The sequence below is a fragment of the Natrix helvetica genome (genome assembly GCF_964273705.1).
Source record: "Natrix helvetica genome assembly, chromosome: 12".
Taxonomy (NCBI): Eukaryota; Metazoa; Chordata; class Lepidosauria; order Squamata; family Natricidae; genus Natrix; species Natrix helvetica.
The window spans coordinates 1,599,008-1,625,346 of NC_138556.1; the positions used below are offsets into that span (position 1 = coordinate 1,599,008).

A 26,339-nucleotide genomic window follows, 5' to 3' on the forward strand; every position below is an offset into this window, starting at 1 on the left:
GCGCATGCGCGCGCATGTGGCGGGAAGCCGGCTGGGCGGCGAGGGCGAGGCGGGCGAGCCATGGCGGGATCCGCGGGAGCCTCCTGGGGCCTCCGGGCGGCCGAAGCGGAGCGGGACGAGGCGGCCGAAGTCCGGCTTTCCTCCCGGCGGGGCGGGGCGGGAACGCAGCTGTCGGCCTACGAGCGGAAGCGGCTGAGGAACATCTCGGAGAACGCCCGCTTCTTCGCCTCGCTGCAGCCCTTCGAGGTCGGTGCGGAGCCTCCCCCGGGCGGGCTGGGAGCCGCTCCCTGAAGGGGCTGGAAAGAGGGGGGAGAGCTGCTTCCGCCGGAACGCCGGCCGGGCTCTGTGGACGGAGGGAAAGCGGCCGATCCCCTTGCGAAGCCTCGGGGGATTCGGATTTAAAAGGGCCCCTGTGGGAAGAGGCGCTGGTTCGCCGATACAAATCGCCTCAGAATATCAACAGTTTGGCAACTTGGGTGGCCACATTTCAGCTGCCCGGCAGAACCATTAAGGCGCTGGCCGTGAAGCCGGGAGAGTCGAGTTCTACTTCTGGGCAGCTTCGGCTCTCTCGTCAGGAGACCTGAGTTGTAGTCCTGCCTCAGGCCTGAAAGCCGGCTGAGCGACCTGGCCGGACCCTCCTCCCTCTCAGCCCAACACATGACTGGGTGGTGGTTGTAGGGAAAAGAGGAGGAAGGAGTTAGGATTAGGCCTTGGGTTATTTATAAAAATAATGAAGATGGGATAAAAATATCATAATTTAAAATAAGTGTGTTGAAACATTGAGAGACCATGCTTTTCTCTGTTCTTTTTCTCCTTCAAGTCAGCTGCCAGACTTCATAAAATTCCCTTGAAAAGGAAGACACAAGGAATAAAGAGGTAAAACTATATTGTGTGTACATTAACTGATGGCAGAGTTCAGATATCTGGTAATCCCACCCGAAAATTAATCCAGACACATCCGTCATGGGAAATGTTCTTGGCCTGTGACTGGCCCTCCCGGTGGTATCTATAGAACCCAACATTAAGTAAAACTTAAATTGTAAAGGTTACACTGTATACAGTCCTTAAATCGCACAAGTTAAGTTTAAAAACAGTTTATGATTGGGGTAAGCACCAGTCTGAATACAAAAGTGAATAATCAACACTGCAGAACTCGGTTGAAGTGGCGTAGTGGCCTAAGGAGAATGAATTGTAAAATATGAAGGAATAGAAAATAGGTTTGAGAGGAAGGGAAAGTAAGGTTCATTATATGAAGTTACTGAGATCCTCAAAAAGGAAGAGGTAAGGACGGTGGAAGTAAGAAAGAACTGGGGTAAGATGGAGTGAACAAGTACATCACATGGATGGAAATGAGATAGAGACATGTTTCTCTGTCCCCCCTCCCCCACTGCCATTATAAGGTAAGCATAATGATGCTTACCTTACAAGAGAATGATGTAAATCACATTAATGTACTAAACTGAATGTACTCAAATACGTATCCTGGATTTCAAAAAATGAAAGGATTCCACAGTAGGACAAATGACTAGGAAGCAGCACTCATGATGTTTCTTAAGGGGGGGAGAGGAAAGTTGGAGGACAGAAAAAAGGCCAAAAGTGGTTTAATTAAGTTCAAAAAGGACAGGGAGGGCAGGCACAAAGAGAAAACTATCAGTAGACTGGAAGCGTATTGGTGATGTTAGGAAACCCAGGAAAAGAATTGGAATGTTGGTTGTCTAAGGAGGGCAGCAAAATGCCCCCTAGTAACAAGGGGGCCTTACAGACATTTTAGCAAATATTGGAACTCCTGGTTTGGCTTTAGTAGCTGTTACATCTCATGGTACTGCGGGTTATGGATTGTTCTAAAAGGCCCACAAACTCCTTCACCTAAGTAAACGGCTTTCTTCAAACAGGTGAATGACTGGAGAGGAAGGCCAAGCCTTGTTCTCTGCCAGGATTCTGGAGTGAAAGATACAGAATATCAGACATTATAAGAAGGCAGATATGAATTGAGTGTTAGGAAAATACCCAAACAATAAGAGGGATCCTACTTCAGAGAGGGGTTGAGTACCTTTCATTGGATGTATTCAAGGTGGGTAGCCATCTGTGTGGGATCCCGAGTTCTGCTTACCAAGGGATAGAACCTGGTGACTTCCCTGGGCACTTGCAGCTCCATGTTCTTTTAATACTGTTCTGCCCCCTGCAGACCACAGTTGAAAAATGCTTATAGACTAGCCAGGAAAAAAAGTTATTTAGAGAGAAGCACAAAAGTATGGATCTGTCTAAGAGTCTTTTGAGTGCATATTTTTACTGCAGATCTCACTTCTTTCAGAATTGTGAATGAATATTCTGAGCAGCAGCATTAATACTACATTAAGGCTGTTTTCCTCTTTATGGTTCTGGGTATTGGCTGGAGGAGAGCATTCATTTTTTGGGAGGACCACATCCTTGGAGAAAACTGGTAGCCCCCTCCGTGTCTTAGTCCAATGGAAACAATCCACGCACTCATCTGCTTAGCCGGTTGGGGAAGAGCTGCAAGGCTCGTGGTCCCCAGCCTCATCTAGCCAAGTTCATACATCTTCAGATTGTAGCACAAGGCAGCCTGAGTGATGTCAAAAGGAGGAAATGATAGAAAATACAAAGAGAATTAAAACAGCGAGAACTCAAGTAATTGAAAATACCAACAGGGCATAAGCAAATGTTTTCATGACATGAATATATTCTTGAAGCACAGGATTTTAGAGGTGCACTTGTATTGTCTTGGTAGAGTTAAGTCTCCAAAGGCAGAAACTAAGACAGCTTGTCGAAGATCCATGCGTTTGCAGAGAATAGATCCACTGGGCATTCCCCTCCCGGAGCCAGAAGCAAAGGTGGATTCACCTGTGGAAGAGGAGCATGTAAGAGGACCACAGGGGAGAGGGCAGATTAAGATGCGCTTGTGCTTGGTCCTCCGGGTGACACATTAGGGGCTTCTGCCCTTGGCTGGCAAAGCTTTTCTGATTGAGAGTTACCCTGTGTAGGGACTTCCAATCCTAATGGTTGGTCTTGGATGTCCATTGCCACCATGCTACTAATGCGCATGCATTTGCTTTGAGTGTGACTTAAATTTAGCTTTGCTCAAGTGACTTGGATTGTGCAAACAAAGCAAAATAATTTGATTAAGAATCTGTTTTTCTGCTTGCTTCTTTTTCTGTGAACTGCACTGATAATATACAACGCAGTCCACTGCTTTATACATCTTTTCCTTTTTTGAAAGGCCCCTTTGCCTCCTGGACCTCATCCAATGGTTGCTACCGTTCAGGAGCCAGAAACTGACACATTTCTCAGCATGTGGACAAAAATAAGCCAGGTATTTTTAGAATTCACTAGTAAGTTTGAAAGAGACTGAACACTTAATGTAAATAATTTCTGCATTGTTTTTTCAACCATTAACTAGGTGGAAGGAAAGAAGAGTGAGAAGAGCTTGTCTAACTTAGAAAGGTGACTCTGAAATTAATTCTAACTTGATTCTTTTAAATGTGTTTGCTTTGTGTTTAAACTAACGTATTCATTATTTTGGCCCAGTTACAAAACTCGCCTCCGTGGGATGGTCCTCAGTGAAGAACATGTTGCAAAAGTGGTGAAAAGCCGGATTTATTCTGTGGCTGTCCATCCATCAGAAAGCAGAACTCTGGTGGCAGCTGGGGACAAGTGGGGGCAGATTGGCCTATGGGATTTGGTAAGTACTTCATTGTCTTTGTAGCAATGTTTTATTATGCTTTCAAGGTGGTTTCTATATAAGTTATGTTAGGTAGAAATAGTTGACTGTTTAGAGAAAAAAGAAACATTTTTGGCTGGGCACATGAATATTGTCAGGCAAAAAATGAAAGTCAGATGTGGCCCTCTTGCTATTCAGATGAGTCAGGCTGCTCCATTTCCCTCTCACTTGGCAGGATTTGAATAGCCGAGCAAAGAGGTTAGAACTTTGTTCCAAGACAGTGTTTCTCAACTGTGGCAACTTTAGGATGCTGCGGTATGTTGGCTGGGGAATTCTGGGAGTTGAAGTCCAGACATCTTAAAGCTGTCAAGGTTGAGAAACACTGTTCCAAGAAAGGTAGGTTCTGTGATTTGGAAAGAAATGGAGAAGCTTAAGAAAGGCTTGTGCACTTTCTGGTTTCTTTTTGCTTCTGACAAGCAAAGTTGATGGGAAGCCAGATTCACTTAATAACCATGTTACTAACTTAATAATTGTAGTGAATCACTTAGCAATTGTGGCAAGAAAGATCATAAAATGGGGCAAAACTCACTTAACAAATGTCTCACTTAGCAATAGAGATCTTGGGCTCAATTATGGTCATACGTTGAGGATTATCTATCATTTTGGAGAAATCCAGGAAGACTGGGAAGTGACAAATTCTTGAAGGAGAGCAAACACCCTTACAGTATCTTCAAAAAGACAACGAGGAAGATAGAAGAACTGCCAAAGCCTGTCTCTGCCAGCTTTCTCTGCCTTCATTAAATCAGAACCCTGGGAATATCAATACATGAGGCTTTTGTGTTTTGGTTCCTCCAAGTTGGAACATTCTCCTGTGTGCTGCGAGGGGAATCCAAGCATGGGTTAACTTTGTCCATTAGCCTAGAGACTGAGTTATGTAATTGTTGACCACGCCTCCTCTGACTGGGATAGTTCAGTTTTTTAACTCAGTCCAGCCTAAAGAGATGTAAAAACCTTTTCTCTAGGACAGCGATGGCGAACCTTTTTTGGCTTGCGTGCCATAAGTGGGGGGAGCGCAGGGGGATCGTGTGCGGGCGTGCCGCACCCATAATGCAATGCGCGACCCCAGTGCGCATGCGCGCACTACAGGCGCGGAAACCCCCCCCCCCCAATTTTTACATGCTTTTTTCGCCCGTCCCAGGCTCCAGAGGCTTTATAGGAGCCTGGGGAGGGCGAAAACAGCCTCCCCCACCCACCCCCGGACGCCCTCCGGAGGCATCAGGGAAGCCTCCGGACAGTACCTGAAGCCTTCGGAATGCTTAAAACGACCCTCCAAGCAAACCGGAAGTCACTTCCAGTTTGCTTGGAGGATCGTTTTGAGCGCTCCAAAGGCTTGAGGGACTGTCCAGAGGCTTCCCTGACGCCTTCGGAGAGCATCCGGGGGGGTGGGGAGGCTGTTTTCACCCTCCCCAGGCTCTATAGGAGCCTGGGGAGGGCGAAAAATGGCTTTAAAAAAGGGTGAACTCAGCTGGCCAGTGTGCGCATGTGCGCTGGCCAGCTGACAGGGCAGCGCCTCACGTGCCCTGACAAATGGCTCCGCCTGCCAACGGTTGCCTGGCGATTATTTCAGCCTGAGTCAGCTTTGCTGCAGTTTGCTTTACGCAATCCTCTGAATTTGAGACGTGAGCTGAGCCTTTCAACTTTTCCCTGTGTTAACTATGGCAGATCAATCCATCTCTGGAGGCAGCGCTGGGGCCTATACCTCTTCCCCGCTGCACTCCGACACCGCCGGGGCCAATTGTAGGGTGGGGAGAGCCACCACTAGAACCTCCAGTCACAGGGTTCATGCTGCATCCGCGGCTCCGGTTAGGGCTGCCAAGCGTAAAGAGAAAGGTAATTCGTCAGCCAAAGCCCCCGTGGCCACCAGCAGGTCTCCTCCAATGTTAGAGGATGAAGGCCCTTCCCCCGGTACTTCCCTTCATCTAACTGGGATTCAAGGTTGGTCCTTTAACCCCCAAGAGCTAATGACTGAGGAGGGGGGTCTTGTGCCCCAATATCCTTTTGATCTTTCTGAGGTTAGCCCAGCCCCAGTACCAGAGCTCACGCGCGCTGGTCCTACGGCTCCTTTTATACCCACAGCTTCTGGGCTTAGACCTGAGGAAGACTCTGGGTTTAATCTTCCTCCTGAGCTTAAGGACATGATCTCAGCAGCCATTGCACAGGACATGGATGCAGAATTGCATTGCAGGGCCCAGAGGCTAGAATTGCGCCCTCAGCTAGGGATGTTTCTACCTCCCAAGCTGACCCCCCATCACCGCTTCCCTCGGTCTACAGCGAGGGTTCGATCTTAGGTGAGGATGAAGGGGTGGCAGGTCCAATGTTCCCTCTAATTTTTTTTCGATGTGAGCAGAAAAGTATAGTGTTTGAGCGGCACATTTTCATGCCTGAGCACCCGAATTTTTTTCACAGATGTCACCTAAGACAACAACGAAATCAGTATGATTTGAAACTCAAAGTTATGTTTCTTCAAGGTACCCGCTTAATTCAAAGTGTTATATAATATCAGTATCACTTAACAACGCTCCTGCTTAGCAACCAAAATGTTGGCTCAGAAACTCTGGCATTTGAAGCACGCAACTCTTAAAGCTGTCAAGTTACAAGACCCTTGCACCCCTAACCCTTTAGGGGAAAAAAACCCCAGGGGTCTTCAAACCTGACAGCTTTAAGATTTGTGGACTTCAACTCCCAGAATTTCTCCTCCAGTCCTGTTGGCTCAGGAACTCTGGCATTTGAAGCATGGAAGTCTTAAAGCTGTCAAGTTACAAGACCCTTCCACCCCTAGAAAAAAAATGCAGAGCTCTTCAAACCTGACAGCTTTAACACTTGTGGACTTCAACTCCCAGAATTCCTCCTCCAGTCATGTTGCAGCGACGTCATCTGCGTGGATCTGCTCCATCTCTGCTTTCTTCATTGTGGGCAGGGCTGCTGCTGAAGTTGCCGACGAGTTGCCAGCAGAATAACTGCTGCTACCTCCTCCTCCTCCTCCAACAGCACCACCAGATTTGCTCCTGAGCTCAGGGCTGGGTAACCCGTGCCCGCTCATCCTCCTCCGTGCTTTTGAAGAACCATGAGGCTTTTTTTCCCCCTGCTCCCTCCCCGCCTTCCTACTGTCTCCCGCAGCCTCATGGCTCTTCAAAAGCACGGCGGAAGAGGAGGAGGGGGCAGGCAGGGGTAACCCAGCGCTGAGCTCAGGTTCTCCGAGCAGAGGGGAGGCGCCGCTGCCACGCGCGGAGATGCCGGCTGGAGCTTTGCCGGCTTCATCTCAGCCGCAGCGCCGGGCGGCAAATCCGGCAGTGCTGCCTGTTAGAGGAGGAGGAGGAGGTGGTGGCAGCAGTTCTTCCGGTGGCGGTGGGGGCTTTGGGGCTTCACAACTAGCCTCAGTCGCCCCGTGCTCCTCAAAGCAAGTCTGGGGAAGTCCTTTGCAGGCGGCCCGTTCTAGCTGCCTGGAAAGGACCTCCCCAGCTTCCAAAGCCTGTGGCAATAGAAATCACTGCGCGGCAGTTGAAAACTGCTGCGCGGTGTTTTCTTGCCACCTGCGCGCTAGCGCAGCCGCGCACCTTAGAGGGAACGTAGGGCAGGTCTAGATCTCTCCGATGACGAAGGTCTTGTGCAGGACAGGCCGGCCTTTTCCGACCTGCCTTATTTAAATCCCTTTTATACAAGGCCAAGGCAAAGACCAATATGGGGGGACCACCACCTAGGCTAGCACTGCAGTGAGGCTTGACTCTATGGAGCGGCTGTTTGCTGAACAGGTACAGGAGCAGGATGTCATTCCCTTTCCAAAACCGTTCTGGACGTTATCCAAAAACAATGGACACAACCAACAGCTGTCCCTCCCCTAGCAATGGGGACAGGAGGCTCTACACCGCCACACCTGAACTGGATGGAATTCTCCAATTCCCTACAGTTGACCCACCTGTTGACCCACCTCCCCGGCTTTGATTCCATCCGAAATTTCGGAGGGTCTCAAGGCCAAGGACCTTAAGGCCGAACTGGTCATTCGCAAAATGCACCAGACGGCTGCCTGGGCATTGCGAGCTGCTATGGCGGCCTTGTTTTTCAATAGGACTTGATTGGTTTGGCTCAAGAAGCTACAGGACAGGCCTGTCCCTGAGGATATGTGCCTCCACCAAGACGTCAACAAATTGGTGGTGGCACTAGAGTTTTCTTCTGATGCAACCCTCAACGTGGCCAAATTCGCGTCTTGAGCGGTAGTATCAAGGGTGGCAAATTTTGCAGAGGGTTCTATCACGACATGGGGCCCCTGACCAGCCTGGTTGAGATTCATTGATTTGGCATTTCCCATGCTTGGATTCCCCAAGCAATGCACAGGAGAACAACCATTGACTTACCAGAACGGTCCTTCTATGTGCACTGCAAGGGGAATCCAAACCCACCCTTGGCTTTGCCTGGTCCCGGCATTGAGATTGATTTCACACACACACACACACACACGCAACGCGTCTACTTATCTATTTACCTTCTTCTGTGCTGAATCATTTGCTTCTCTTGGGTTGGCTGAGCCTTCGTACAAAACTGAACTATCCCAGTCAGAGGAGGCGTGGTCAACAATTACATAACTCAGTCTCTAGGCTAATGGACAAAGTTAACCCATGCTTGGATTCCCCTCGCAGCACACATAGAAGGACTGTCCAGGTAAGTCAACAGTCGTTCTCCCTTTTTGAGAGTACCTGCTTTGGGCCCTGGTGGGGCCCTCCGGCTGGAGCACAGCATTTGTGTCCCTGAGTGAGAAAGTATTCCACTTCTTCCTGGTGCGGCCCTTGCTGTGAGTTCCATTGTTCATTGTGAAAAGCAGGACGGTAACTGTGGTGTTGCTCTGGTTTGTGTTTTTCAGGACTCAAGTTTAGAAAATGGAGCCTACGTCTTCATACCGCACAGCCAGCCAGTCAGCTGTTTGCACTTTTCTCCCGTTAATCCTGCTCATCTTTTATCTCTCAGTCACGATGGCACATTACGATCTGGGGATGTAACTCGAAGAATTTTTGAGGAGGTGAATATTTCAGCCATTAAATAATAGTAGGAATCCTATAATGCCACGTTTGGCAGAGACCTTGTGGACTCCAAGTCCTCTGTCTGCTCTTACAGTAAACTTATACTTACCTATTTTTTAGGGAAAGGCTGCAAAGTCTTGACAGTGCTTAGCAAGAGGAACATAGCTTGAGTCGGTCAGGTACAGTGGAGTTTGGGATGGGCTCTCCCATTCCTGCCCTTCTTCCCTGTCCCTGGAGGCAGGTAGAATGGAAAAGAAGCAATGCTCTCTCCCATCTGCCTTTGCCGCTATTGGAAGGAGAGCGCCACAAGTCGAGGCCTATCACAGGCTCCTTTGGATGGTTGTGTTCTAAGCGACGACTCCCAGCCGTGCTTACTTTTTCCTGAGTTAGAGAGTGGATATTATGATGTGTTTGGGAAACTCAACTGTCTTCAGGAAAGCCTGCTTTTCTCAGTCTTCTTTTGACTGCTATAAGTGAGTCTTGAAAATAGATGGAAGTTTAATTTCCAGCTGTTATGAAATGCAGGCATCAAGTCAGCAGCTCAGGCATAGTCTTAATGAGAAACCTCTCTCTCATTCACAGATATACCGAAATGAGAGCCACAGCCTTTCTTCATTTGACTTCATGGCAAGCGATGCCTCTACTTTGGTTGTAGGAATGTGGGATGGGAAGGTAGCCATAGTGGATCGGAGAACACCAATCCCATCCCCCGAGATCTCGGTCGATCTTCATTCAAAGACGAGGACAGTCCACGTTCACCCCGTCCGTAGAGAGTACTTTGTTGCTGCTGGGGAAAGGTGAGTTCCTGCAAAGGTGTGCTAAGCTGGTAGCAACGGGGAAGCAGCAGCCACCCACTTGAATTAGAATAGAATCTAAAGAAAAAAATGTTTTGTGAAAGGAATAAAGAATTGGTTGAAAAGAGTCCTCTAGGCCTACTGGCTCCCGAGAGCCATATTAGCTTTGGGGTCTTAGTAAATGCAAGTGGAATTCTCTCATAATGACCTTTGTTATCTCTCAATACGGAGCAGAGTAAAAGAGGAAGGAGCTTGCTACTAGTGCTCATGAGTACCCCCAAGGATGAATATTGGTTGACTGCCTTTTTGCTCTTTCCCCCAAAGCACATTTTCTGAATAGTGAACAAGCATTTCCAGGCAATGTATACACTAATTAGTAAGAAGTGAATGATCTAGAAGGGTGGGATTCAGCATGATTGAAATGATAGCAATAGTACTTAGACTTCTATACCGCTTTACAGTGCTCCGCAGCCCTCTCCAAGCAGTTTACAGAGTCAGCCTCTTGCGCCCGACAATCTGGGTCCTCATTTTTCCCACCTTGGGAGGATGGCAGGCTGAGTCAACCTTGAGCCTCTCAGAATTGAATTCCTGGAGTAAGCAATGAGTTAGCTCTGCGTTCTAACCACTCTGCCACTATAGCTGATAATGTGGACTTCTTTCTGTACATATCTTATGTTTCACCTTTGTGTAGAAAAAATGATTCTAACACTTTTTTAAGTCCAAATTTTTAAAACATGCTGTGAGCCCTAAGAAAAAAATGTCAGCATTTGCCGTGTTTCTGTTGCTTCCCATTCATCTGAAATACTTTCTTGATGTCATTCCAAATGAAGTGCCAAGTCAAACACATTTGCAGTAAAATAGAAGGGAGGACAGCCTCTTGGGCGGCTTGCCTCCACAAGTTGTGAATGCCCCAACACTGGAAGTCTTTAAGAAGATGTTGGATAGCCATTTGCCTGAAACGGTATCGGGTTTCCTGCCTAGGCAGGGGGTTGGACTAGAAGATCTCCAAGGTCCCTTCCAACTCTGCTATTGTATTATTGGACTGCTTTGGGACACAATGTTGGAGAAAGGTTTTGGTCTGGGAAGAAGCAGGATCCCCACCAGAATGGAAAAGATGTGAGTTTTAAGAGGGGAGCTGGCAATTCCTCTGTGATGCCAGCAGGCTAACTGGGCTGTGCTTTGCAATAGGGCACCTGTCTTAATAAATAGGCCACCTCATCTATTGTTTTGTTCCTTACCTGGGGCATGATTGTTGCATCAAGGGTTTTATCTGCTGATGAGATTAATAGTGCCAAGGCTTCAAAGCAAGGCTCTCACAAGATCCTGTCCTCCCTCCCAGTTCAAGGCCTGCTAGAAGAAGAGATGCAGAGGCAAAATTACTCTTCCTCTGCTCTGTTAATTTTTTAAAAAAAAAAACCTATCTGTAACAATCCATTCAGTCCCATCTCCCAGGAAAACCCTCTTTTGCACAATGTGTTTCCCTTTCCAGATGAAGGTTCCCACAGTTGGAGAGGGAGATTGAACCTATTACAAACAGAATTAGGTGCATAACTGAGCAACTGGTGGAATCATAGAATGGGAAAGGATCTTTGAGATCTTTGTCCTGTCCCTGCCAGAGCAGGAATCCCCAAGGCATCTCATGCAAATGGTGGTCCAACCTTTGTGTGAAAGCATTCAGTGATTGGGGCTCCTTGACTTCAGGAAACAGACTGTTCCATTGTTTAATAGTTCTTGCTATCAGAAAATTTATTTTTGTTTTAAGTCTGGATCTTCCTCTATAAAGCTTACATCAGTAAGTTTTTGGCCTGTTTTTAGAGTGGAAGAATAAATCCACACCCTCCTCACTGTGGTAGACCTTCAAGAAGGAGACACTACTAACCTGTCTCCTCTTCTGTAGTCTAAATTCCTTAATCCCTCCTGACAGAAGCCTCCGAGCCGCCTGCAGACTAAAGTCCAGTACATCGCGCTAAAAAACACTGTGGGGCAGTTGGAAGCTGCTGCACGGCATTTTTTTGTCACATGAGCAGCCGCGCAGCTTAGAGGGAACATTGATCCTCAGATCCTTCTCACTATTGAGCCAACTGCTGCCTTGTCCATGTCCATCTGAATTTCCTACTTGAGTTTCCTTACATTTAGACTGAGTTCAGTGTTCAAGTCTGTCAACCTTTGGAACCTTGAGTTTGGTGTCATCTGCAAATTTGCTGAGTATCCCTTTTATCTCTCATCTGAGTCATGTTATAAAAACCTTAGGAGTATGTCTCTTTCTATATGGTTGTGGATCCATACGTTGGGTACAATTGATTTATGAACACCTAAAACAAGCAAAGGTGTTACTAGAAGCCAACATGGGTTTATCAAAAACAGATCATGTCAGACAGATCTTACTGCATTCTTTAACAAAGTGACTAAATTAGTGAACCAGCAAAATACTATGGACACTATATATATAGACTTCAGTAAGGCATTTAATAGTGTAGACCACAGCATTCTTCTTGGTAAGATAGAAAAATGTTGAATAGGCCGCATCACCAACCAATGGATTTGTAACTGGCTGACCAACCACACTCATGTAGTCCTCCATTGAACTATATCTACATGGAGGGAAGGATGCAGTGAGGTACCCTGAAGTTCTGTCTGAGGCCCAGTACCATTCAACATCTTCATAAACAATTTAGATGAGCAGATAAAAGGGGACATCATCAAAGTTGCAAGCAGCAAGCTTAGGGGAATAGCCAACACTTTAGAAGACAGATTCAAGATTCAGAAAGATCTTGACAGACTTGAACACTGGTCCCTGTCCAACCAAATGTAATTCATAGGTGACAAATAGAAGGTTTTACACTAGGCAAGAAAAAACCAAATGCATATGGGGTTCCCGGCTCAATAGCAATATTTATGAGATGGATCTCGGAGTCCTAGTGGACAGCCACTTAACTGTGAGCCAGCAGTATCCTGCAGCTACCCAAAATGCCAACATAGTCCTAAGCTGCATTAATAGAGACAATATGAAGATCACATGAACTTTTAGTACTGCTTTATAATGCCTTGGAAAGACTTAAGTAGGACTATTGTATCCAGTTTTGGTTGCCATGATATAAAAAAAAGATGATGCGACTCTAGAAAGGGTGCAGAGAAGAACAACAAAGATGATTAGGTGCCTGGAGGCTAAAACATGAGGAATCATTAAGGAATTGGGAATGTCTAGTCAAATAAAAAGAAGGACTAGGGATGACGTGATAGCAGTCTCCCAAATATTTGAGGGGCTGTCACAATATTTGATGGGAGAATAGGGTCGACCTATTCTCTAAAGCACCTTAGGGCAGGACAAGAAGTAATGGATGGAAACTTGTTAACAAAGATCTAACTTAGAATTAAGGAGAAATGTCTTGTCAGTGAGAGCAATTAATCAGTGGAATGGCATGCCTCCAGAAGTTGTGGGTGCTCTTACCCCTGAAATTTTTAAGATAACTGGATAGCCAGTTGTCTAAAATGGTGTGGGGTCTCCTCCTTGAGCAGTGAGTTGGACTAGAAGACTTCCAAGACCCCTTCCGACTCTGTTGTTCAACCAGGTGAAACTCCATCTGATTATGGGGCGATCCATCTCATATTGTCCCATTATACTTGCTCAGTTTATCAAAGGCTTATTGAAGTCTAGACATCTGGGTCTACTAATCTAGTCTCTTGTCAAAACAGAAATGATTCTGGCATGACCTGTTTCTAACAAATCCATGCTGGCATCTAGTAATCATTTTGTTTCTTGCTTAGGGCTTACATGACGCTGCTTGATGCTCTTTACTGGTTTTTCCTAGTTCCTGATGGGTGGATCTACTTTGTTCTCTTTCTTAAAGATTGGAACAATCTTTGGTCTTCCCCAATCTACTGTTACTTCCTCTATACCAGTGATGGCGAGGCGCTACCCTGTCAGCTGGCCAGCGCACATGTCCGCACTGGCCAGCTGAGTTCACCCTTTTTTAAAGCCATTTTTCGCCCTCCCCAGGCTCCAGTGCCTCCCCCGCCCCCCCGGAGGGCCTCCGGAGGCTTCATTAGCTTCCCTGAAGCCTCCGGAGCGCAAAAAAAGGCCCTACGTGCAAATCAGAAGTTCGAGAAAGGACTTCCGGTTTGCTTGGAGGGTCGTTTTGACTGCTCCGGAGGCTTCAGGGAAGCATCCTGAAGGTCCCTGAAGCCTCCGGGGGGCGGGGGAGGCTGTTTTTGCCCTCCCCAGGCTCCTATAAAACTTCTGGAGCCTGGGGAGGGCGAAAACAGCCTCCCCCCGCCCCGCCCCCGGACGCCCTCCGGAGGCGTCAGGGAAGCCTCCGGACGGTCCCTGAAGCCTTCGGAGCGCTCAAAACGATCCTCCAAGCAAACAGAAAGTCTCTTCCAGTTTGCTCGGAGGGTCGTTTTGAGCACTCCGAAGGCATCAGGGAAGCTCATGAAGCCTCCAGGGGGGCGGGGGAGGCTCTTTTTGCCCTCCCCAGGTTTCTATAAAGCCTCTGGAGCCTGGGGAGGGTGAAAAATGGCTTTAAAAAAGGGTGAACTCAGCTGGCCACACGCATGCGCGCTAGCCAGCTGACAGGGCAGCGCCTCGCGTGCCCTGACAAATGTCTCCGTGTGCCACAAGTTCTCCATCACTGCTCTATACTATTAGTCAAAAAGTCACTGATTCCAGCCTAGACTGCATGAAATATTCCATTGACTGAAACTGTCACTTCTTCAGTTTACTGTCAGACTAATGTTCTATTGCTTTATTGGCCAATACAAACATCTCTTTATAGATCCTCCGTAACCCTTTTGTTTCTACTAAAACAGCATTTTTGCATAGGATCGTAATGACATAGTCATTAATCTCTGTTGAGAAAATGGGACCACGGGATTTCCTTCTCACATCAGCTGGAACATTGACACTGCATTTTTAATAAGTAAAATATACACAAGGTAGAGTATAAATTAAGGAAATCTACTAGGCCTATCCATATTACTCATTCAAAATATTGATTTAAATATTACATGATATTGCTTCATAAAATGATGCATTATTTAATTATTAGTTTCAAATGCTTCCATTATAATGCATGTTATAAACACTTACAATTTACATTCTAAAAGAGAAGCCAACAGATGTTCATGACATTGTTTTCCCTATAGAATTCTTGGTTGTGTTTGAAGGGCTAGAAAATGGAACAGTTCTCAAGCTGTCAACCTTTATTTTTTTCTCCTTTCTCCAAGTGAAGGGCACTCACAGTTAATCAAAATTTAGCTAATTTGCAATGGAATTTGCAACTGTGACATCTCAAAGGCTATCATCCAATTTCTGCTTAGTTGATTCCAGGGAAGAATATCCTCAAGGTTTTGCTTCCTGAATACTTTTAGGCATATCTTATAAATTATTGGCTTTTAATTGTGAAAGTAACCTATAATTCAAGATACCATTTTATAGACATCTTCTGTTTTTACACAATGGCAATGTACCCCCTTCAGTACTTGTTGCCTTTGCTGCACACATGAAAGAAACATGAAAACATGGAACTGTTGTTGAAGCACATTCATTACACCGTGCAACTGGAATATCTGTGGAGATCTCAACGTAGTGGCTCTGCTGCTTGGAAGGCAGCTTTTGCATACCATGTACTGCTGTTACACCTCCAGTTATGATGCTGCATTTATCCTTATATTATGGAAATAATGTTAAGTTCTGCTGAGTTATTTGTGGATTTAGTCGAAATACCTTTGGTATACTAAAACTCTGGCTCTGGCAACGCAAGAGGAACATCAGTATTATACTTAATAGATAATTATATATTAAAGTATAATAATTATATATTATTAGTTCAACCTTCCAAGCACTCAAGATCCAAAGTCTGAAGAGCCAGTGTTTACAGGCTTCTGGGAGGTTCACAGACAGAGCCCCTGCACATGGGAGCCCTTGCATCCTGCCACTCAGCGGGATTCTTCCTTCCTCCCTGATTGGGCAGGCAAACTCTAAACAGAATAGACAGTCTCAAGATTCCCAGACTCTGGGCCATACACATAGTCCTCCACTTAAGACCGTAATGGAACCCGAAACTTGTGCCAAGTCAAGGCTCTGATTTTATATCTTTTGCAGCAGTTGTTAGGTAAACGCCATGGGCATCAAGCAAAGCCATGAATTCCTGTCGGCAATTTTATTATCAAGAACCAGCTAAAAAAAGCTGGAAACTGTCAGAAACCTTAAATTGTGTTCAGGTCACCATGAAATGCTGCAGTCGGTCCTAACGTGAGCTGTTTGCCAAGTGCCTGAAGTGCAGTCATGGCTGCAGGCGTCAGTGCTGCATCAAAGCTCTGGAACTAGGTTGTAAGAAGCTTTTGGGGGGCTTTTTGTAAAGTTGAAAAGTCACTAGGCAACTGGCCACTTAACAAGGACCACCTGCACCTTTATAGAGGCCCCGGTCTAGCTCCCATCCAGAGGTGGGTTGTACACAGAAGAATGGCCCCCATCCCGGAGCTCCTCCCAGCAGCCGTGTTTGGTGAGGGTCTTCTGCGTGGTCTTCCAAGGCAACTCCACGTCAAACCAATTACGGAAATCCACAGAGAAAATGCCACTTGCTCTGGATGTGGGTTGTTTGGTTGCTGTTTGTTTTGATGCCCTTCCAAAAGTTTCTTTTGCCTCATCCCTCATAAGCTTTCTGCCAGCTTTTGCTTTCTGTATGCATGGCACACACCTGCAGCAACTGGCTTTGTGGTGCTAGGTTGCCTGTTCTTGGATACGTTGTTGTCGTTGTCACCAAGTTCCCCCTGACATTACACCTTTGTTCCCAGGCTACCGGACCCTTTCTGCCCTCTTCCAGTTCTGAGCATCCAGCCCTGTGACTTTATCCAAAAGCCCTCAGCCCAGCTGGGAGCTCCATCACATATCTCAGTGCTTGTTCCACAAGACTGGGACGGGTGATGCATCACAGTCCTCATGTAGGCTAAGCAGGTGAGGCACAGGAAAGTAGGAAGGAAGCAGTAATGAGGACACCCCCATTAAGTTCTAAAACTGGGTTCAAGAATCCTCTTGGCCATTATTGCCTCTGAAAACTTGTTTCTTCACTCCCAGAACTCAGAGATGCTTCTTGAAAAGCTTCCTTGCTTAGATTCCCCACAACTCTGAAATTATATTTTGTGAGAGGAGGTAGCGCAATCTTTTGCCTTAGTCCCGCTTATTCAGGAGTGATGGAAGGTGATTCCCTACGCAGAGTCTCCTGATCTTTGAAGACAGTGTGCAATCCTGGTTAACACCCCATTTCCGTTGCTCTTACAGAAATGTCAGTATTTATGATGCTCGGCACCTGAAGAGCAGAAGTCAGGCAGTCGTTTCTCTCAGCGGACACATCAAGAGTGTTGCTTCGGCTTATTTTTCACCTGTGACTGGAAACAGAGTAGTGACAACTTGTGCTGACGATACACTGAGGTATGTGTGAGTTGGCCTTGTATTAGATTTTGCTTTGGGGAGTCTACCTTCTAATTTTCTTCTCTTGCAGCCAAAGTATTTTATTTAGCAGAACAAAAGGTCCAGGGAAATTGCCTAAGTAGCCTTCAAAGCAGTTTCTCTTTTTTCTTTGCAATATGTGCAGAACAAAGGGAGCTTGTTGGTTTCTGTGTAAAAATGGGGATGAGACCGAAGAACCTTGTTGAGAGGAGGGGCTGGGGAAATGCTAGAGGACTCCACAGGCACACCTCTATACCCTTATTGCAAATATTGTGAGGAATCGAGCAATTTTGGTTCTACTATTGACCATTGGATTCCACAAACTGGAAAGTCCGAAGATGAGTTCACAGAGCAAGAGGAGCTGCAGTTCACTCCCTCCGGTTGGGACCAGTTGGCATCTACCCCAAGGGAAGAGAAGAAAGACAAACGGCCTCCTCCAGCCTCTCTGGAAGGACTTGCATAGAATCTGCAGCTGGACGAGAAGGACCAGGTGCCATGGAGGGGCCGCACATGTGAGCACATGCTCCCACGCGGTGGTGGGGGTCCCGTTTTTCGGCTGCTCCAAGAAGCCTGGAGCCAGCTGGGATTGACAGCTTAGAAACTATTTTTTTTAATTAAAAGTTTTAATAAGTTTTACAAGTATTATCCCTTCCCCTTCCCACCCTCCCTCCCACCAACTTCCCAGAGCAAAATACAGGGTATAAACATTTAACAATCATACGCTGGACTAGCATAATCTAACTGATTTTAACATCCTACCTCCTCTTGTGCTTTAATTCCCCTTTTGTTAAGCTAACTTTAGGTAAATTGTAGCATTCCTTGTGCTTTCACTCATAAGCTAATTGAAATTTTTTAGTCTGATATTTATTTTGAATATAGTCAATCCATCTTCTCCATTCCAGCTTGTATTTCTCAGCTGAGTGGTCCTTCAAATATGCTGTAATTTTAGCCATCTCTGCTAGATTTACTACTTTTAGCGTCCATTCTTGAATAGTAGGCAATTCTTCCCTCTTCAGTACTGCACCAACAATCTTGCTGCCATTGTTAAGTTCAAAATCAAATTAGTCTCTATAACTACAGTCTGTAATTATACCTAACAAAAACAACTGGAGGGTGAACTTTATCCTCTTTTTAAGTATATTTTGAATAACCCACCATATTTTTATCCAAAATGCTTTGACTTTTTTGCAAGTCCACTATGTATGATAATACGTAGCACCAGCACAATCACATCTCCAACGCTTAGGTTGTAAATTCGGATACATACAAGATAACTTTTTGGGATCTAAATGCCATCTATACAACATCTTATAAAAATTATCTCTCAAATTCTGAGCTTGCATAAATTTTACATTTCTTACCCAAATCTTTTCCCATGTTTCCATCATTATTGGCTCTTTGAAATTTTGTGCCCATTTTATCATACAGTCTTTAACTAACTCTGTTTCAGAATCTATTTCTATCAGTATATTATACAACCTTTTATATGCATTTGACTCTGGTCCCTAATTTGTTTTACCAAACTATCCTCATTTTGCGTGATACCAATTGTCTGATCTTTTTTCCATCTAGCTTGTAACTGTCCATACTGGAACCAGGTTTGAGTTACCATTTCCTCTCTTAATACATTCATAGACTTTAACTGTAGAGCACCTCTCTCTATATTAAGAAGTTCTCTATATGTAATTACATCCTGTTTTTGTTCTATACTTATATTCTCTATCGCGTGTCTGGGTACTACCCACATGGGTATCTTATCATTTAACCTATATTGGTATTTTTTCCAGACACGCAATAGGGCATTCCTTAATATATGGCTTTTAAAAATCTTATCCACCTTCTTATCATATATTAAATAAGCGTGCCAACCATATACCAAATCATATCCCTCAATATTCAGTATTCTATCCTCTGTTAGATTAATCCAGTCACTAATTGTTGATAAAACTACTGCTTCATAATATAATTTTAAATTGGGCATTTTCAAACCTCCTCTTTCCCTTATATCTTGCATTATTTTAAGTTTTACTCTTGGTTTCTTCCCCGCCCAGACAAAGTTATTAATACCTTTCTGCCATTCTTCCAAATTTGCATCTTTTTAAAGTATTGGTATCATTTGAAAGAGAAAGAGAAACTTAGGCAAAACATTCATTTTTACTACTGCTATCCTTCCCAACAATGACAATTGTAGTTTTTTCCATTTATTCATCTCTAACTATTTTATGCCATAATGGTTCATAATTATTCTTATATAATTTCCCATTTGAGGTTGTAATGTAAACTCCTAAATATTTAACCTTTTCTACTATCTCGCATCCTGTTACTCTTTCTAGTTCTTCTTTTTGATTTGTGGTCATATTTGTAACTATCATCTTTGTTTTTCCTAGATTTATTTTGAACCCAGATACTTGACCATATTGATTAATTATGTTCATTAAACCTATAGCTAATTTCCCCGGTTGGGTTAAAGTTACAGCCAAGTCATCCGCAAATGCTCGTACTCTATATTCATAATGCCAAATCTTAATTCCCTGTAGGTCATCTGACCCACGTATTCTATTCAACAATAATGCCAAGGTTAAGATAAACAATAATGGAGACAGGGGACACCCCTGTCTTGTTCCTTTTTCAATTTTGAAGGATTCTGTTAAACTACCATTAACTATAATTTGTGCTGTCTGTTTCTGGTATATTGCCTTGATAGATTGTGTGAAATACTCTCCAAAATGCATCTTTTGTATTATTTTTATTAGAAATTGCCAATTCACTCGGTCAAATGCTTTCTCCGCGTCTAAGAATAAAAGTGCTGCGGGGACTTGGTTGTTCTTCCCCAGATATTCCAATATATTAACAATTTGTCTTACATTACTTTTCATTTGTCTCCCCTGTATAAAACTGGATTGATCATTATGAATTGTTTGTTGTATAATTGACATCAACCTATTTGCTAATATTTTAGCAAATATTTTATAATCTGTATTAAGTAATGAAATAGGTCTATAGTTTTTTGGCTGAGTGTGGTCCTGATCTTCGTTTGGAATCAGGGAAATAAAGGCTGTTCTCCAAGATGGCGGTACCCTTCCTTCCATTTGAATTTTATTAAATAATTCCTTAAGAGGACCTACCATTTCAAATTGTAACTTTTTATAATAAACCGCTGTCAATCCATCTGTACCTGGGGCCTTCCCAATTTTTAATTGCTTAATTGCCAGGAGAATTTCCTCTGTGGTTACAAGTTGATTCAATCTTTCCCTTTGCTCATCTGTAACTATAGATATTTTCTCTTTCTCCAAATATCTATCTATATCTAAACCTTGTATCTTATCACCAGCGTACAATCTAGTATAGTATTCTGAGAAGGCCTTTTTAATCATATCCTGTTGATAAACCTCTTTACTTTTGTATTCTACTTTCTCTATAGTACGAGACATTTGTTTTTTCCTTAACATGTAAGCTAGCCATCTACCTGGTTTATTTGCATTACAAAAAGTATTATGTTTAGCATATATCAGATTTGTAGCTACTTGGTCTGACATCAACATATTGAATTGTCCTTGCAGTAAAGTAATTGCTTCTCTTGTCTTATCATCTGGATTAGATAGTAACATCTGCTCTTTCTTTTTTATTTCTTCTTCTAATTCCCTTCGTTTTTCCCCCTGTTTACGCCTATATAAATTATTCAAATTTATTAAGACACCTCTCATGTAAGCTTTGCTTGCATCCCAAACCATTTCCGTCGATGTCCCCTTATGCATATTAAAAGCAAAATATTCTTTCAATATTTTTTTACATTCTGTAACATTTCTCTCATGTCTAAATAAATTTTCATTTAACCTCCAAGATCTCCTAGATCCCTCTCTATATTCCAATTCCATCCAAATCGGGTTATGATCTGTTAAGATTCTCGAGCACATCTTCATCTTCTTCACCTTAGAAAGTCCCTTTTGGGAGAGGGGGCGGTCTAGAAATATGAAATAAAGTAAAATAAAGTAAAGTAAATCATTTGTGATTAGTATAAAATCAATTCTGGAAAAGGATTGATGCCTATCGGAGAAAAATGTGAAGTCCCGTTCTTTAGCATTCCGTTCTCTCCAAATATCTCTCAGTTCCATAACATCCATCAACTCAAAAAAGGATTAGATAGTCTTGTTCGTGTTTGAGTATTTTGCAATAGTCTCTTCTTGTCTTTGGTGGTGTCCATTACTCCGTTCCAGTCATTCAATTGTATACACGATTTATAATCGCATTGTGTTAATTTAGCATGAAGCAATTTATAAAAAATTTCTTGTCGTTAGTTGGGAGCATGTACTCCTGTTAAGAGTATTTTCTTTCCTTCTATTAATAATTCAATTGCAATATATCTTCCTTGAGGATCTGCTTCGATTAGTTCAGCCTTTAAGTCTTTTCTATATTCAAACAAACTTTTCAGCGGCCAGTTTATTAAGTTCAAAAAGTTCACCTATTCCCCCAGGTTTGTTAACCAATACTGTTTTCTTTGATCTTAAACTCTTGAGTCTCTACCAATTTAACAAACCATCAGGAGTCTTTTAACATCGTTAACAGGCAGTTAACAAATGCTGTCTCTTTTAAGTTTCACTTTCGACACACCCTTTGTTATTCAATCGCCATCTTTGAGTCCTTTTGTCTTCACAGAGGGAAGTATGTTACATCGGAATTAAGATTTGTACTTACAATTATATTCACTCCTGCTTCGCTCTGCCTGTGTATCTTTCAAATATAAATTTAAACATTGGCAGCAAGGGTGGTCGTGACGTTTCGTTTCTGCAAAAGCAGAAGCGTCCCGGATGAGGAGCTATGTCCGGCTTCTGGGTAGCTCTCACCCTTCGTACCCCAGGATCTCTCCTGGGGGTCCCGGGGAGCTGTGCCCTCGCCTGTCTGCTCACACCCCCCCCCTTTTCCCAAGGGGGGTGTTTTCAAACCGCTAGACAGCTGATTTACGCTGTTCTAGCAGTTTATTACTCAATCACGGGGCTGGTGTTCCCTAGGGCAACGGTGCCACCGGAAGCCAGCTTAGAAACTATTTTGACATCAATCAGGAGAAAACTCAGCCAGTGGGTGGACCATCTTCTTAAGGGGATCCTCAGCTACATAGAGACAAAGGGTGGGCTGCAGTCTGGGCTCGGAGGGAATCGGAGCAGGGCAAGGGACAGATGGCAACCACCCTTATATCCAAGCCAGGTTCCATCTGCTTGGGAGGGGAAAGTAGACTGCTGAGCCCACCGCATGAAACCCCAAGGCATAGTGCCCAGCCAGGTCACCGTTGAAATTTGGCTGGGCAGCCTTTATCAGCCTCAGGAAATTGGGCCATCCAGGAGTCGGCCTTTCTGGGAGGTGTCCCATCTCCATGCAGTGCAGGGCTCTTTGCTGCTCACTGTTGCAGCCAGCACTCAGTCTAAGCTACAGGGCTGGTGTACACCCCCCAGCCCCATGGTCCACTGCCCTGATTTCCCCCTCATCATCCAGGGTCTGTTCACATTCTCTGTCAGGGACTTGGTCCCCAACCCTGGAATAGCAATAGCACTTATATATCACAGTGTTTTGCAGCCCTCTCTAAGCGGTTTACAGCGTCAGCCTCTTGCCCCCAACACTCTGGGTCCTCATTTTACCTACCTCGGAAGGACGGAAGGCTGAGTCAACCTTGAGCCTGGTGAGATTCGAACTGCCAAATTGCAGGCAGCCAGCAGGCAGCAGAAGTAGTCTGCGATACTGCATTCTAACCATTGCGCCACATCAGCTTCTACTTCTCTCTTTGTGTTGTCTCTGAAAGTTTGAGGAATTTAAGACCTTTTTGTTGGACAAGTAGGCTGGATAGGTAAGTGGGAAGAATGCTGGAAGAGTAATAACAACTCCAGCTTCCCCCCCCCCCCGTTGCATGGTGGAAAATGGGAGGCAAGGGGAGGAATGGTTACCTGTGGCGTGGGGGGAATAGGGTCTAGAAAGAGGCAGGAAGAAGGAAGCAGCCTCTGGCCTGAAATTGGCCACCATGATTTCAAACCATCATGGCTTCTTCCCCTCACAAAGGTCTTTTGTGCAAACTCAGGAAGCTTTAAAATGAGAGATGTGGAAGCAGCGGTTGATTCTTCTGTGTCTGAGCTGCTGAACAGAGGCCTGCTGTTTCTCTGAAGGAGAAGAGCAAGGCCCCAGCTCTGCCTGCCTGCTGCTGGTATCACATAGGTCAGTGATGGCGAACCTATGGCACGCGTGCCACAGGTGGCATGCGGAGCCATTTGTGAGGGCACACGAGGCACTGCCCTGTCAGCTGGCCAGTGCGCATGCATGTGCTGGTCAGCTGAGTTCACCGTTTTTAAAAGCCATTTTTCGCCCTCCCCAGGCTCCAGAGGCTTTATAGGAGGCTGGGGAGGGCGAAAAGAGCCTCCCCCGCCCCCCCCCCCCCCCGGAGGCTTCAGGGACCATCCGGAGGCTTCCCTGATGCCTTTGGAGCGCTTAAAACGACCCTCAGAGGGTCGTTTTAAGCATTCCGAAGGCTTCAGGGAAGCCTCCGGATGGTCCCTGAAGCCTCCGGGGGGGCGGGGGAGGCTCTTCACCCTCCCCAGCCTCCTATAAAGCCTCTGGAGCCTGGGGAGGGCGAAAAAAGCATGTAAAAATGGGGGGGCGCACCTGTTGTGCACGCATGCGCACTGGGGGTCGCACATTGCATTATGGGTGCGGCACGCCACACACGACCCCCCTGCGCTACCCCCACTTGTAGCACACGAGCCAAAAAAGGTTCACCATCGTTGACAAAGGTCATTATGGCCATTTTACTTTCCAGAGGTGGTTCTTCTGTTCTTGAGTCAACCTGTGGACTAGGTTGTTGACAGTGAAGGTCAACTGGCTGAAAGCGCTCAATTTTCACAAGCACATCCTCTGTCAGGAACTTGTTCCCTGAGCAAAGACAGTGGAATAATGAATACAGGGGGGGGGGGGGGGGATAGTGGAATACAAACAAACTGATACTATGCCTGGGTATATTGATTCCTTGTTGCGGATGCTGCAGGAGGGGTGAAATATTTGATCCTCAAGGAAGTTTTGATACAATCTTTGTGCAAAATGAGATGGGTGATTAAAGTGCCCCAGCACAGACCTTCATATGGGAAGGATGGATGAGAGTTGATAGTATGTTTCTCGCAATTACTGGCCAGGCCCACGCTGGGGAGATGCCCATTTGCTGTCCCCTAGGTCATGCTGGAAGGCTGTATAGAGAGATGCATGGACTGCCCTGCTCCATAAGACTAGGCCTGGAGGCAGCCTGAATTATGTCAGCGAGTTTCCTCCCAGCTCAGGGAGGGGAGGGGAGGGGAGCAAAAGTAAGCAACTTTGGGGATAAGCCATAAGTGGCACTTAAAGCGATCAATTTGTTTATTACAGCCATAAGGCTAGATACAGTGGAATATCCAATTGTAGAACTGTCACATACACCCCATATATCTACAACAGAAAAACAACAAGTCCTGTATCGTAAGATCTAAGTAAGATTACTTATCATAACATAAAAATGATAGGGAGGGGGCATGTAAGACAGCAGTTTGAGGGTTTGAGTCCTACTCTCTTAAAACCTAATCCGAAGGCTGGGACTTCTTTGACTAAACCCTCATTTTTGCCTTACAGGATCTTTGGAACTCGGTGTTTATCATCGCTAGCTCCCATTCTCACAACTATTCGGTGAGTTAATACAAGGAGATTGACTGGATACAGGAAGCCCTTGATTTATGACAAAAAAATTCCATTGCTAAGCAAGACAGATGTTAAATGAGTTTTACCCATTTTACGAACTTTCTTCCCACAGCTGAGTGAATCACTGCAGTTGTTAAGTTAGTAACACAACTGTTAGGTGAATCTGGCTTCCCCATTGACAAGGTTACAAAAGGTGATCACATGACCCTGGGACAACATAAATGCACGCCAGTTGCCAAGCATCTGGATTTTCATCATCTGATTCCAGGGCTGCCTCAGTGGTTCTAAGTGTGAAAAATGGCTGTAAGTCATTTTTTTCAGTGCCAATGTAAGTTTGAACAGTCACTAAATGAATGGCTATAAAAGTTGAGGACTACCCTTACTGATGAGAATGAAATTGCCTAAATGAACACAATTCTCCACACAGTTCCTGGCATCCAAGGGTCATTCAGGAATTTAAAGGCCAAGTGAGCCAATCTCTCTTTTCCCTTTTCTGAACAGGCACAACAACAACACAGGTCGATGGTTGACCAGGTTCCGGGCAGTTTGGGACCCCAAAAGGGACGACTGCTTTGTAGTGGGGAGCATGGCACGGCCAAGGCAGATCCAGGCCTTTCACACCAGCGGAGAGCTGCTCCACTCCTTTCTGAGTGAGGATTATCTTAACTCTGTTTGTTCCATCAATTCCTGGCACCCCACCAGGTACCTGGTTGTTGGTGGAAATTCCAGTGGCCGCCTGCATGTCTTTAAAGAGTGACAAGTATGCTGAAAACAAATCAGAGTTAAGTGTTTAGTTTAGTTACGCCTGATTTTGCTTCGGGGCAAAGGCAGCTACAGATCAGTAAGTGCGTTCGGTCACACATCTGAAGAGATCCCCCATTGCGACTAAGTTGGAAATTAATAAGGCTCAGGTTTGTCATTATGGGATTGTAACTTTTTGAACAGGCTGTGAGAAACTGTTGGTGTCCATTTAATCACAGAGGCTTATAAATCTGTATCACAAACTGTGCAATAGATAAAACTTTGTTTAAAAGTTAAATGCTAGTACTTTTGTGATAAGAAATTTAAATGTGTGTTCAAGAATCAATAAAAAGCATATTTTGATATTTTTAATTCAAACATCATGTTTATATTGTTTATTCCTAGTATCAATTGGAAATTATGAGTGCTGTGATCAGAAAAATGGCTCTTACAAATTGGGGGAGTGGGGATGGCCCCTGTGTTCGTAAACATCTTTAACATATAAACAATCGTATCACACACACACACACGTTAGTTCTATTCAAGCTTCTCTTATTATGCCTTTTAAACATACTTTAATGTTTTTAGTAATCATTGTACACAATTGTTCCCCAATTAAATTGTTCAAAAGGAATTTTTTTCATCATAATTAAGTATTTATTTAAATTCGAAAATACTTTTATATGGAATCAATGGTTCTGCACTAACTACAGGCTGAATATGTAGAAAAAATTACATCTTTGAAGGAAAAACGTGACATATAGAATTTGGCACATGAATTAACAACATCTATATTATGAAAATGAAAATTCACATTTTCAGGTAATCAACCTTTTCCTGCTTCAGCCTGCAGCACCTTAGTCCTCATTCAGAGTCTGTTTCCTCTGATACAGCAACCTGTGAAAATCCCCCCCCCCACC

At 44.7% G+C, this 26,339-nt stretch overlaps 1 protein-coding gene across 1 annotated transcript; it reads left to right on the forward strand.

The window, feature by feature from the left end:
• Positions 1–2: 2 nt before the first annotated feature.
• Positions 3–26,334, forward strand: WDR76 (WD repeat domain 76). The gene is made up of 11 exons (XM_081964934.1): positions 3–246; positions 821–876; positions 2,747–2,876; positions 3,236–3,328; positions 3,416–3,459; positions 3,544–3,697; positions 8,589–8,744; positions 9,328–9,542; positions 16,816–16,965; positions 24,613–24,666; positions 25,180–26,334. Exons 1-11 carry the CDS (start codon positions 61–63, stop codon positions 25,433–25,435), a joined length of 1,494 nt encoding a protein of 497 aa, XP_081821060.1. The 5' UTR covers positions 3–60; the 3' UTR covers positions 25,436–26,334.
• Positions 26,335–26,339: the final 5 nt, after the last annotated feature.

Excerpts from the sequence above, each read along its gene's own strand:
- WDR76 (XM_081964934.1), top strand. The coding sequence starts at position 61 with ATGGCGGGATCCGCGGGAGCCTCCTGGGGCCTCCGGGCGGCCGAAGCG. Across the intron at positions 3,460-3,543 it reads AGCTTGTCTAACTTAGAAAG|TTACAAAACTCGCCTCCGTG; the intron begins GTGACTCTGAAA and ends ATTTTGGCCCAG. Across the intron at positions 24,667-25,179 it reads CCCATTCTCACAACTATTCG|GCACAACAACAACACAGGTC; the intron begins GTGAGTTAATAC and ends TTTTCTGAACAG.